Source organism: Hyperolius riggenbachi, chromosome 8 (genome assembly GCF_040937935.1).
Source record: "Hyperolius riggenbachi isolate aHypRig1 chromosome 8, aHypRig1.pri, whole genome shotgun sequence".
Lineage (NCBI taxonomy): Eukaryota > Metazoa > Chordata > Amphibia > Anura > Hyperoliidae > Hyperolius > Hyperolius riggenbachi.
Genome location: NC_090653.1, coordinates 97,049,749 through 97,063,855, shown reverse-complemented (window position 1 = coordinate 97,063,855; position 14,107 = coordinate 97,049,749). Strand labels below are relative to the sequence as shown.

General features: G+C 44.0%; 1 protein-coding gene across 2 annotated transcripts in view; it reads right to left on the bottom strand.

Moving 5' to 3' along the window:
* Positions 1-5,586: 5,586 nt before the first annotated feature.
* The window catches only part of PLS3 (plastin 3), a 153,484-nt gene continuing 144,963 nt past the window's right edge, over positions 5,587-14,107 (bottom strand). For both annotated transcript variants that reach the window (XM_068250917.1, XM_068250918.1), the window contains 2 exons: positions 9,140-9,264; positions 5,587-7,618 (listed from right to left, as the gene is read on the bottom strand). In XM_068250917.1, the coding sequence (XP_068107018.1) occupies positions 7,486-7,618; positions 9,140-9,264 (258 nt within the window). In that variant the 3' untranslated portion in view covers positions 5,587-7,485. The remainder of the gene's footprint in view (positions 7,619-9,139; positions 9,265-14,107) is intronic.

Sequence of the window (14,107 nt, the reverse complement as noted above, 5' to 3'; positions counted from 1 at the left end):
AAGCACATGAAAAAAATTGTACCGCTATCAGACCCTTAGGAAAGAATCATACCGCCAGGGAGGTTAATTAGAATGATACAAACCAGGGTTACCTCCAAGGCAACCACTCAGAAGGCAAGTGGGGAGATTAGACCTGACCTTTTAGGTTTTAGAAAGTTGCTCTCTAGTATGGAAAAAGGGCAAAACACCTCTCCTTCAAGGGTGCATAACAAGAATAGAACTGCTCACAGTAACAGAGGTGCCAAAGTAGCATAACATGGGTTAAAACCAGGTTAAAGATGGTAGTGTTGGACTTATCTCAATGAAGTCATACTCGAACAGTCTTATGAAAATAAAAGCGGTTTTTTATATTAAACACCCCTCCAAAATGCGACGGATTTCGCCAAGGCGCCGAGCCTGACACACTTGGAAACAGATACTCCTACAAATTTGCCTGAAGAAACGTATTTGCATAACATCACATTTTGGAGATTTTTATTTTATGCAAATAAAAACGTTTCTTTGATATTAGACTAATCGCATCTGACTTCTTTAGTCCACCGCTATCTCCCTTTAACCTGGTTTTAAACCATTTTATGCTGCTTTGGTGCTTAAATTACTTTGATCAGTTCTATTAGGCCCGGTTCACATTAGCGGTTGTTTGCCAAACGGACCGGATGACCTGACCGGATCCGGATCGGAACCGTACGGTTCTGATCCGGATCCGATCCGGATCCGGTCAGGTTGCATCAGGTGGTAATCAGGATGCGATCCGGATCCGTTTGGCAAAGTTAACGTAAAAAAAAAAAAAAAATGTTGGGGTCTGGGAGGTCAGCAGAAGGGGGACCTGTGGAATCAGGCCCTCTGCTGTTTAGCACTCACCTCCACCTCCGACATGCTGCCAACATCCTGCCAACACCTCCAGCTCGTGCTGCTCCACTCCAAAATGCTTGCCCATGTGTCCCCAGCCAATATCGCCGCAAAAATCCGCATAGGAAGTGGGGTAGAACATCCGGATTTCTCAGCCAGTGTGTTGTGCGGCCTCCGGTTCCCATTTGTTTGTATTGGCCGGATGGTGCAGTCCGGCTCCGCCCCGGATACGGCTGCCGGAGGGGCCGGATGAAAAAATAGCGCATGTTGGAACGGAGGCCGGAGTCCGGATCCGGTCCGGCTCCGGTTCTGCAGAACGGACCCATGTGAACGGACGCATAGGCTTTAATTGCTATGCCGTGCGTCCGTTCCGTCCGTTCTGCAGGCGGTGCGGCTCCGGCACGGCGATTCCGGAGGGCCACCGCAAGTGTGAACCGGGCCTTACACTGTGGAGAGATCTCGGTTTCTATGTGGCTCACATCATCAACTTAGGACCAGTCTCCACTACTCAGTTTTTTTTCATGCGTCAGTGCTTCTGCACGAGTTGTCTGAGGGTAGGAACACACTAGGCAGAATCGCATATGCGTTTTCCATAGCACATAGTGGAAAACACATATGTGATTCTGCCTAGTGTGTTCCTACCCTTACAGTTTTGCGTTGATGCTGTCAATTTTTTTTTCTGCATGTGAAAAATGCATTCGAGTGTGAATTAGACCACTGGTTAACATTGATTGCAATTTTTCTGAGCAGAAAATGCACAGAAAAACTGATGAGTGGAGACAGGCCCTAAAGAGGGGGAGGGTACAAATGTGCAGTAGAGATTCAGCTGGTAGGATCTCCTCTTAGCCATATTTAGCAATGTAGCATGTCTAAAGGCCTCATCTACACCATACAATTTTTTGTCCGATTTGATTCAATTCAATCAGACATGTCTGATCGGGATTCGATTCAATTTGCCATGGTTTTGCAATGGCAAATTGAAACCCGATCGGACATGTCTGATTTAATCAAATTGAATCAATGAATCGAACACAAAATTGTATGGGAGAGAACAGAGGCGCCAAAAGGATAAAAAGGGTTTTAAAAGGCGCTTAAAAGCCAAAAAAAAATTTGGTAATTAGAGGAGGCAGTGGTGGACTTACAAAATTGTATGGTGTATCAGATGGGCCTTAAAGGTGGCCATAAGTATCCAAAGGAGGAGTCCGCAAACAGACTTTTAGCAGCAAAAGTGCAGGTTTATTGCTCCATCACACATATACAATGTTCATCTGGCCTAGTGGCTAAAAAGTCTGTGCGGACTCCTCCTTTGGGTACTTGATGCTGCCTAGGAGTCCTGTACCAGCAGTTGCACTACAAGGTGTGCGGCCCATTGTTTTCTAAAGGTAGCCATACACTAATTTTACCTTTATAAGATTTTACATTTATAAGGTTATTTTATCAAACCTACCATATACCATTCAATTTTAAAAGTAATCCACCTGATTCTTCCAACACACCCGAACCAGATTTTTATCGGAAAAACTGATTTTAATTTTTTTTTGAAATTGAAAAAAAAAAAAAGATGCTTTTCAATTTTTTCTCTATTTGAACATTTTGTTTGAATTAAAAAAGGAAAATCAAATGATTTGATTGTGCCCTTTATGGGCACCTTAAGCATTACCATTAAAGTGTACGAGAGTGGCAGCTAAGGTACAAAATCACATACTTACCTTAAGAGTGGAAAGTGTCTGCAGCATGCTGCGCTCGCCAGAAGAGAAGTGCAGCCTCAATTAGCTTGAGGGTCAGCAAGCGGCAATGAGGGACCTAGACACCGTGGGAAGCCTCATTAGGATCCAGAAGCTTTTCTCTCTTTAAGCAAGTAGGTGTTCTTAAATTCGAGCTTCGGCTCAGGTTCTCTTTAACCTGCTAACGACTGCTCAACGCCGATCGGTGTGAGCAGGGAGGCAGCCCCAGGACCACTCCATGCCAATTGGCGTGAAGTTCTAGGGGTGGAGTTTTCAGGGAATCGCACACACCACTTCGACATCAGTCTCCCAGCGGCGATCGCCCACTATTTACATTGTACAGCGCTGTGATCTATGGCAGCACTATACAGGGGTCAGTCGTGTGTCCCCCTGAGACCCCCAGGAGCGATCGGCTGTCATAGGCTGAAGCCTATGACAGCCAATCGCTGTCATTGGCCAGTGGGGGGGAGGGAGGGCAGGGTTATTATAATAAACAACAAAAACAAATATTTATTATGAAATTAAAGAAATAAATATTTATAAAACAAAATACACATCCTGGGAGTGATCATAGAAAGCTCTGTAGGTGGGCAGAAAAGGAGGGAGGGTAATCCCTTGTGTGCAGAGTTGTGTGGCCCTGCAGCGAGGCCTAAAAGCTGCAGTGCCCTAATTTGTAAATAGCCTGGTCACTCGGGCGGTTTAAAATTGTGGTCCTTAAGAGGTTAATGAAGATCGGCAAAATAGACATTATTATGAGCAACTTTAGCTGAGAGAAATTTGCTCATTATTAAAATATGTGCAGTGTATACTATTTCTACATACAGGGCCAAAATACAGAGAAGGCCACAAAAGGCCCAGGTCTAGGGCGTCTGTTGATCAAAGGGTCAGCTAGAGATAACAGATGAACTGCTAAAGATGGAAAAGGAAGCTGCAAATAGAAAAGAGGCAGTAAGGGGCTCAGACACACTATAAGCGCTTTTCTGAGCTCTTGTGATTGATTAGCTCTTTCTGAGCACTTTTTATGAAAGTGAATGGGAGCAATTTTTAAAAAGCACTCAAAGCGCTAATCAATTGCAAGCGCTCAAAAAAGCGGTTACAGTATGTCTGAGCCTTAAATGTAAATGTGCACATGAGCTTTTTGCTAGAATTACCTCCTCGCATACACGTATACAAGACTTCTCACATGCCTCACCCCTCCTCTGGAATGCCCTTCCTCAGCACAACTGTCACTCTCCAACCTTTGAAATCTTTAACTGCTTCTTCAGGCTCTAACTTAGACCATTCCCCCTTCGACCTCTCGCCAAGTTGTACTCCTTACTAGATGACCTAAACACGCACTCCCAGTATGTATACTGCATGCTTCTCACCAGTCCTGTATTTGTATTGGTGTCCATACTTGATGTATATAATTGGCTGTATCATTATGCACCCCTTGTGGTTTTCCTACTTTGCACAGTGCCATGGAATATGTTGGCGCTTAATAAATCAATATTAATAATAATAAATGGCAGCAAAACATGAAAGTGGGGGATTCTGCCCACAAAAGGATGTTCGACATGGATGAGGGGTTCTAAACATAGAATGGGAGGGCAGCTGTTGCATATGTAGGGTAACCACTAGGAATTGGGCCTAGGGGCAGAAAAAGTATAAATACAGCCTTGACTACATAAGGCATTTATGACTGGTCACACACTTAGCTACATTATACATGTTGCATCCCTATTAATTCTCACTTTCATGTTTCCAGCTATGTAAATTTCAATTTTTACTTCAAGCTGGCTCAAACTCTTGTACAGAACATAATGAAAAGTCTTCATTCCACATATAGTTGTGGAAGCAATTCACTTCTGTGTTTGGTTAAGCAGATAAACATGGCTAATTAGTTCGTATAGGCAAGTGTAAATCTAGACTGCAGGAGAGCTCTTCCTTTGCAGCTTACCATACAGTAAACACTGAGGCTTAACCTTTTCAGTGCCTTCTCCAAAAGTAAAACCAAGTAAAACTTAAAGGGGAACTGAAGAGAGAGGTATATGGAGGCTGTCATGTTTATTTCCTTTTAGACAATACCAGTTGCCTGGCAGCCCTGCTGATCCTCTGCCTCTAATACTATTAGCCATAGCCCCTGAACAAGCATGCAGCAGATCAGGCGTTTCAGTGGTTCAGACTTATAAGTCTGATCTGACAAGACTAGCTGCATGCTTGTTTCTGGTTTTAATCAGATACTACTGCAGAGAAATAGACCAGCAGGGCTGCCAGGCAACTGGTATTGATTAAAAGGAAATAAACATGACAGCCTCCATATACCTCTCTCTTCAGTTCCCCTTTAAAGGAGTTGTCAGGCAAAAAGTTAGAAAATAAGCGCTACTTACCGGGGGCTTCCTCCAGCCCCAAGCTCCCAGCACGTCCCTCGCCGCAGCTCTCCCCGCAGCCGTTCGCCGGAGCTCCAACCCGGTCCTCGGCGACGACGTCAGAGCGACCTGGAGGTTGCTCTGTACTGCGCCTGCGCGATCGGCGCTGTCAATCACTGTCACGTGGACCGGAGCGGACTGCGCAGTAGTTCTGCGACAGCGCAGTCCGCTCCGGTCCATGTGGCGGTGATTGACAGCGCCGATCGCGCAGGCGCAGTACACGTCGTCGCCGGGGACCGGGTTGGAGCTCCGTCGAACGGCTGCGGGGAGAGCTGCGGCGAGGGACGTGCTGGGAGCTTGGGGCTGGAGGAAGCCCCCGGTAAGTAGCGCTTATTTTCTAACTTTTTGCCTGACAACTCCTTTAAGTTTTTTTTTTAGGATTTCCATAAATTGTAATGAAGATTTTTCCATAAAGTTTATGCTGTGGCTAATCTTTTAGGGCAGTGAGGATGTTCTGAGTTTAGTTACACTTTAAGAAATTAAATCACATGTATTTAACACCCAGTCATTGTATATAGAATTTCAACATTTATTCTTTTTAAAAATAACTACGGTAAATATTTTGAAAATGTATCTTTTCCAGGCACCAAAATCAAACCAGGAGACTTGCTGAAACATTTTTTTTTATTTGAGTTCTGCTTTGCCATAATTTTTTTTTAACAGCATAAAATAGCAGCATGATCTTAAAAATCTAGTGAACAGGTTGCCAAAGCTGTAAAAATAAACAGAAATTGAGATGTTAAGGTAACTGATAATTCTTTGGCCCTTTTTTTTGCTTTCTCAGATGCAAATCCATACTGCTATGCAGTGTGTGGTCCTTGGCAGGAATGATACCAGCAACTCCAGATAAAACAGGTCTGTTTTTAGAGCAGGTAGACATTTTAAATAAAAATAGTTACAAAAAAAATAAATGTTCATGCAGGCCTTATACAAAAAAATGAAAAAAATATATCTAGTAATAATGTATAAAGTTTGAACCAAGATCCAGACGAAAATGCATTCATACTACTCAAACTGAAACGGTTGAAAAAATAGTAAAAGGGTACAATATCAAGCAGAACTATGAAGGAAAAAAAAGCAATTTTCCTATGTATGAATAATAAGTTGTCACCTAATTAGTTTAAGTTTACGTTTGTACTGCTAAGGACAGTTTCGTAACACGCATGTATATTCAAGGCAGCCATTTTGAAGATAATGTCAATAACCGATAATTTGAAAAGGGAATAAGTAAGTGACTTGGCGCAAAGAGTCTTTTCACGTGGAGAGGCAGCAGGCTGAAGCCCACATAATGTAGAACTCTAAAAAGCAGACACAAATATCAGCACGTCTATTAATAAAGCATAAAATGGCAGCCAAAATATGAGCCATTTACTCCAGTAGCCAAATTGGTCACATAGGCAGCATTAAATCCAGCCAGAAGTTATGTTTTCCCACTCAAAAGTTAAAAAGAAATCCTCTGCTTCCGTGTCCTGGCCTTGCTGGTGGTTCAGGTACTCGGCAACTTTGGGTGAAGTCACATGTGCCCGCCCCTGCCGCGCCATCACGCTGGTCGTCATAAGCTTACTGCGCATGCACGGTTCAGTCTTTAGAGAACCGCACATGCGCAGTAGGCTTATGGTGACCAGCGTGATGATGCAACAGGCATGCAGCGGGGGCGTGCACATGCGACATCACCTGAAGTTGCTGATTAACGGAGCCACCAGTGGGACCAGGAGAGGGAAGAGGAGGATGCTGAATGACCGCTCGGGCTACAGGACTGAAGAAAGCCCCAGGTTAGTCTAAATTTTGTTTATTTACTGCTCAGAGTCCCTTTAAGTGACAAAATATGTTTCAAAGCTCTGCAGAAAACGATGGATAGACAGTATATGATGTGGTTTTGTAAATTAAGACTTTTGGGTTACTTTGAAAAGTATAAACTGCATCTCAAAACTGCAGTACAACACAGTCAGATGTTAGCTTTCACCAATAATAAAAAGTTGTGTAAACATAAGGTTATTTTGAGGGTAATTGCAGGCTGCTGCTCTTCGCACCAGAGGCACTAGTAACCAAAGCGTATCAAGAGTAGATTTTATTCCCTATGTCTAACAGTCAGGTTCTTACATTAATTCTCACAAAATGTAGAAGAAATGAAGGTCTGACTGATCACGTGGGCAATAAGATTTATTCACCTTCATACACTTAGAACTTTTGTATTTTGTGGAACCGTTATAAAGAAAGATTGGTGGAATGAATCTGTTGGAATGTCTACAAAGGAATGTCAAAGAGGGAACAAGCTCCAAGCCTGAATGCATTTTAGTATGATCTTAAAGGTTCATCTGGGAAAGAAAGCACTTATGGCATACAGCGCTTCTTCCTGAGAATCGGTTTCTAATGTCGCAAAGCAAAGTCTTGCCACCATCAAAGAGTTCTTATGTTGGCAGGTCGAGAAGGTCTCAAACTGCCAGGCCTTGCAAGCCATACACCCTGTGAGTCTCACACTCTTCCACAGCCGAGAACAAGGACAGTTACACCTTCTTCATCCCTCTTCCCATCAAGCAGGCAAACACAGTCATAACCATCTTGGGCTTTATTTCCACCAGATCATCAGGAAGAGCATATACTCTTGCCCCAATTCTCCTGGCCATCGAGACAGCATATCTAGAAAGAAATTTGAAAATGTATTAATAGGAATACTTTTAAAAGAAGTCTCTTGACTCGTCCTTGTTTACTGCTCACATCTGTCTGTACACGCCTGTCTGTACACGCCTGTCTGTACTTGCAGATTTAACAAAAATGGAAAAAAAAATGTACACATGCCTGGACCAATGGCAACAAATATTAATGGTGGTACACTAAAGTCTGTGATAAGTCAATATAACTGGACTACTTTACTGCCTATTTAACCTGTACTAGCAGCTTTCAGTAGATAGTCAATATATAAAAAACAGCCATATTTTGTTTTTGACACAAACAAGGATAAAAACGGTATGGTCAGTCTTCATCCATAGCGCAAAAGACAGTGTTGTGGGGTCGTAAACACAATGCGCAAGTAGGTGGAGGTTGGTGCAGGGGAGAGACGGCACCATTATGATTCCACGTCCCTCAGGATGCTTGTTCACATACTTGTCTTGGCGCGAGTCGAATAAGTAGGCAAGCACCGCCCTGAGCTATAGAGCCCTGTCTCTCCCCCACACCCTCCTCTACCTGTTTGCACATTGTGTCTAAGACCCCACAATGCTATCTGTTCTGTTATGGATAAAGCTTCACTTTGTTACTTCCGGTTTTATTAACCAAGTTTGGTGTCTGGATCGTATCTTTGTTGTGTACAATTGGAATCTGTTCATCTAGGGAGCTGAGTGAGCATTCTCATCCATGGCTTGACACTTTAGTCAAAGATCAGGTGAGATCTTCATCTTAAAGATTGTGATACCGCAAAGCTTTCCCTGCGCAGTGCAACACTTTCTTTACCGGAGATTAAAGTGAACCCGCGACAAAGGCATGCGACTAATCCAGTCAGACTTTGGTGAGAAAACATCTAATCTGCATGCTTGTTCAGGGTCTATGGCTAAACATATTAGAAGCAGAGGATCAGCAGGGCACCCAGGAAATGTGCACTGTTTAAAAGGAAATAAGTAGGTCAGCCTCCATATTCCTTTCGCTTTAGGTGTTCTTTATTTAACCATGCACAGCTGTTCTTAAGAGAAAGTTAACGAACTATAACTCAAGACCTCACGTATGGAAAATGTGTCCCAATTTCTATTAGCAATTAGACTTAACTTATTGTTCTCTTGTAAATTAACATTGTACTATAGCATCTGGAAGCCAGACAAACATTTCAGGGGAACTAATAAACCACTCTTTTATGAACTGAAAAAGTCAGATGTAAAGAAACACCTCATGATATGTATAGGATTTAAACTACACCAAGCCAACGTGAAAGACAGACCATAGGCAACAATTCACACTCTTATGTGTATTTTGATACAGGTTTGCTTTTCATACTTTGTGTGAAGACATTACATCACAGGGTCTGAGTGTTTATTTTTGTCTTGTAGCATGCAGAATGACAATTATCCTAGGTCAACTCATGTTAAACTGAAGGATCAACAACTGCTAAATCAGATGATGAAAAAAACGGTTATCCTTCATGAAATACCACCACAATAGTTACACACTTACTTGGCATTCTCGTGTTTATCTTCATCAGTCAGTGATCCAGTCTTGACAAGGTCATAATTAATACTGCCAGGCTGTATAGCATCAATCAGATCCACTACTGGAAGACTAGTGCAGATTGTTTTGTCCTGAGAGAAAGAAAAAAAAATAAAATGCTTTAGGAGTGTATCCACTTGACTGTTCTCTTTAAAGATAACCCGAGGCGGTTCCTTGGGGGGCAGATGGAGCACAGAGGCATGTTCTCTGCCTCATGACATGCCCAGGGTTGCCAACTCACCCCTCTAAATACTGGCACATCTAAGTTATACAGGTTCTGGGGTTTCTCACAGATAATCAGTGCCTAGACTGCATCTAACTAGCCACAAGACATGTATAATGTATAAGCGTCCGCATTTAAAGGGATGAGTTGGCAACAACTGGACATGCCTCTGTGTGTCCCTACCGCCACCCTCTGCCCCCCCACTGCCGCTCTATAGCCCCCCGAAATTGGAATAATCTTTGTTGCTATCTCGGAGGGTAATGGGAGGAGAGGGATTACCTGCTTAAAGCGCCCACTAGGGGTGTTTCTGCAGGTTTCTCCAGAGCCGCCATAGGGTGGGAGGAATATCTCTGTAAATGACAAGGTTTTGATTTTTTTTTTTTTTTTACACACAATTGTCCATTTACAGAGAGATTTCTCCCACCCAGCATGGGTATGTGTAAAAATACACCCCAAAACACATTATACTACTTCTCTTGAGTACAGCGATACCACATGTGTGGCACTTATTTGCACTCTAACTGTGCTAAGGGGCCCAAAGTCCAATGAGTACCTTTAGGATTTCCCAGGTCATTTTGAAACATTTGGTTTCAAGACTACTCCTCACGGTTTAGGGCCCCTAAAATGCCAGGGCAGTATAGGAACCCCACAAATGACCCCATTTTAGAAAGAAGACACCCCAAGGTATTCCGTTAGGTGTATGGTGAGTTCATAGAAGATTTTATTTTTTGTCACAAGTTAGTTAGTGGAAAATGACACTTTGTGAAAAAAACAAACAAACAATAAAAATCTATTTGTTTGACAAAAAAATAAAATCTTCTATGAACTCGTCATACACGTAACGGAATACCTTGGGGCGTCTTTTCTAAAATGGGGTCACTTGTGGGGTTCCTATACTGCCCTGGCATTTTAGGGGCCCAAAACCGTGAGTAGTCTGGAAACCAAATGCCTCAAAATGACTGTTCAGGGGTATAAGCATCTGCAAATTTTGATGACGGGTGGTCTATGAAGGGCCGAATTTTGAGGAACCGGTCATAAGCAGGGTGGCCTCTTAGATGACAGGCTGTATTGGCACTGAAGTGCAGGAAGCGCAGGATGTTCTCAAATCGTGACCTGGATATGGCAGCAGAGAACATGGGCATGTGATTGATGGGTGTCTCAGGGGGTGATTAGAGGGGAAAATAGATGCAATCAATGCACTGGGGAGGTGATCGGAAGGTGGTCTGAGGGGGATCTGAGTGTTTGGCCGAGTGATCAGGAGCCCACAAGGGGGTAATTAGGGCCTGATCTGATGGGTAGGTGTGCTAGGGGGTGACAGGTGGTGACAGGAGGTGCTTGATGGGTGTCTCAAGGTGTGATTAGAGGGGGGGGGAATAGATGCAAACAATGCACTGGCGAGGTGATCAGGGCTGGGTCTGAGGGCGTTCTGAGGGTGTGGGCGGGTGATTGGGTGCCCAAGGGGCAGATTAGGGTCTGATCTGATGGGTAGCAGTGACAGGTGGTGATTGATGGGTGATTAGATGGCAGAACAGATGTAAACAATGCACTTTGGAGGTGATCTGAGGGTGGGTCTGCGGGCGATCTGATGGTGTGGGTGGGTGATCAGATGCCCATAAGAGGCAGGTTAGGGTCTGATTTGATGGGTGGCAGTGACAGGTGGTGACGGGGTGATTGACAGGTGATTACAGGGGAGAATAGATGTATACAGTACACAGGGGGATGGGGGGTCTGAGGTCATTCTGAGTGTGTGGGCGGGTGATTGGGTGCCCTAGGGGCAGATAGGGGTCTGATCTGATGGGTAGCAGTGACAGGTGGTGACAGCGGGTGATTAATGGGTTATTAGATGGCAGAACAGATGTAAACAATGTACTTTGGAGGTGATCTGAGGGTGGGTCTGCGGGCGATCTGATGGTGTGGGTGGGTGATCAGATGCCCATAAGAGGCAGGTTAGGGTCTGATCTGATAGGTGGCAGTGACAGGTGGTGATTGAATGAAGCGATTGCCGCATAACCACGCCCACCGCTGATGGGTGTATTGTGGTCGTTTGGGCCCAGCCCTTGCCGCCGCCCATCGGCTGTGAGCGGTCGGCAAGTGGTTAATGAGACTTCCCTCACTGTCCTCTGGTCTCCTGTTGCTGCTCACAGACCTGCCCACTGATCGGGGTCCTGCTCCTCTTCTGGCACAAGCGCAGTGGTGCTGCAACCAAAAAGCATGGCCCCAGCCTGCAGGCTTATTGAGCAGGTGTGGTTGTACTCGTGCAGGCGCAGTATGGACACGCTCATGCTTGAAGAGGAGCCCGATCAGATTATCGACAAGCCCTTGTGGGTAATCTTTGAAGGGCTCGGCAACAGGGTACAAGAGGACAGCGAGAAAAGCCTCATTAGGATCCAGAGGCTTTCCTCTTCTTAGGCAAGTATGTGATTTTGTACCCGAGCTTTGGCTTGGGTACACTTTAAAATAAACAAAGCTGACCTCCATAAAGCCAAACATGGATGAACTCTAGTTCTTGTGATCATCTATCCTGCCACAGATTTGCTGTTTTGCTCTCGCAATGGAGGCAAGCACCCCACTACATTCTCCCCCTGTGCAAGTATATAGTGTTGGCAAATGACAAAAGTCCACCACTAATTGGGCAAATCAGCAGCCGGTAATAGAGCGTATTCTTCAATCCCTCCAGTCCACACACACTGTACAGCTCTTTCCTTATATTTTTTCCTTGTTTCGGGTGACAGACCTCCAGCTGTCACTCTAGAGGCATGCTTGCTCAGCTCTGATGAAATGCATGCTGTGTATTATGTAGTATTATGAGAGGGGAAAGGAGAAGCTTAAAAAGAAAAGTCGACCAAGAATTGAACTTTATCCCAATCAGTAGCCGACACCCCCTTTTACATGATAAATCTATTCCTTTTCACAAACAGACCATCAGGGGGCGCTGTATGGCTGATATTGTGATGAAACCCCTCCCACAAGAAACTGAGTACGTACTCTTGCCAGTTTCCTGTCTGTGAACCTTGCTGCATTGTGGCAAATGGCTGTTTACAGCTGTTTCCAACTGCAAAAACAGCAAGCAGCAACTATATCCCATGTGATAAATGTCAAATATAAATCAGGGATTTAAAATATTTTACAATGGGCAAAAACTGACTAAATCATTTATACATAATCATTGTAAAAAATAAGCACTTTTCTTATTGCATTATTTTCACTGGAGTTCCTCTTTAAGCAGCAGTTTACTAATCAAATCCAACCTGACAGATTGCAGGAGAGGCAGCTGAAGATGTAAAAGGATGCTTGTACTGGAAGACTAATCACAAGCAATCCTTCCAGGTAACAAAGTACACTGTGTGTACATAGCTTTGTACGGCCAGAACTGTGCAATGCAATAGTGCGTGACTGACTAACAGTATCCCTCCCTGTTTTCTGGTTGCAACAACCATGGCATCAACTCCTAATTACTTTTTAACAAATATGCAGAGGCTTGCTCTGCTGCATACTCGGCACTGGCACAAACAACCAATATTTGATCTAAGGGGACTTTTTCTGGACAAAACTACACACACACCCGGAGGACAGAAGGAAAATTGCTGCGCTGGATTCCAGGGCAGGGAAGAAAACGCTGGGCTGCTGCTTTTCTTCACTCCCCTGGGATCCCACGCAGCATTTCTCCTCCTGTCCTCCGGGTTGTCCGCAACCCTAAAGTGAGATCGCCATCTGTCTTCATGACGACAGAAGGCGATCTGACCAGGGGTATGCAGAGCCTCCAAAGATATGAATGAGAATGGCTGCCAGTGTCTGGATCCCGGGTGAGGTAAGTTGAAACGCCCGCTGCGCACTGCACTCTGCCTAGAGCTCCCGACAGCTACCACGAGTCAGGCTCGGGGTTACCGCTACTAGCTGCTTTTTTCCACCACGAGACACTTTGGGATACTGCCAGAGAGATTAAAGGACACCAGAAGCGAAAATAAACTAATGAAATAAATGATTGTATCTAGCTTCCTTCTCCTAAAAATGACTTTTTAAGATATTCTTCCACAGTTTTATTCTAGATTTAAATCTACTTTTTAAGTTTTAACTGTTTTATTGTTTTTGCTCAATTACACATTAATTGGAAGTATTCCAGAGCTAACATTTATTAACTATTGACCCTTTTTATCTCTTTCTTACTCTCAGAAGCCATTTTCTGCTACGAAAGTGTTTTATAGTTGGAATTTCTTATCAGTGAGGGTCACACTGTAGTCACTTCCTGTCTGAGCCAGCCACTTACAAACCTGATATTTAACTTTCAGGCAGAGAAAGAAAAAAAAGAAACAATTGTTGTTTTCCAGGCACTGTACATACCCATGTCTATCTCATCATGTCACCTCGGGTATTCTTTAACCACTTAGGTCTATCTGGACGGATTATATCCGTCCAGATAGCCTGCACTGCTGCTGCAGCACCACAAGCGCTCCCGCCGCCTTCCGCTGCCCCTGAGATCAATGAATAGGAATACAGATCCCATTCATTGATCAATGTCCCCCTAAGAAAAACCGACGGCTTTCTCTGAAAAGCCGCGATTTTTCTATGTCCCACGTCACCCCTTCAGTTCCTGTAAGTGAAAGCTCTCGCTTACAGGACGAAAAAAATCACGGTGGCCAAATAGTAAAACTACATCTACATATTTTTTTTAAAAAAAATATACACAATCAATTTTATTTAAAATCACCCGTTTA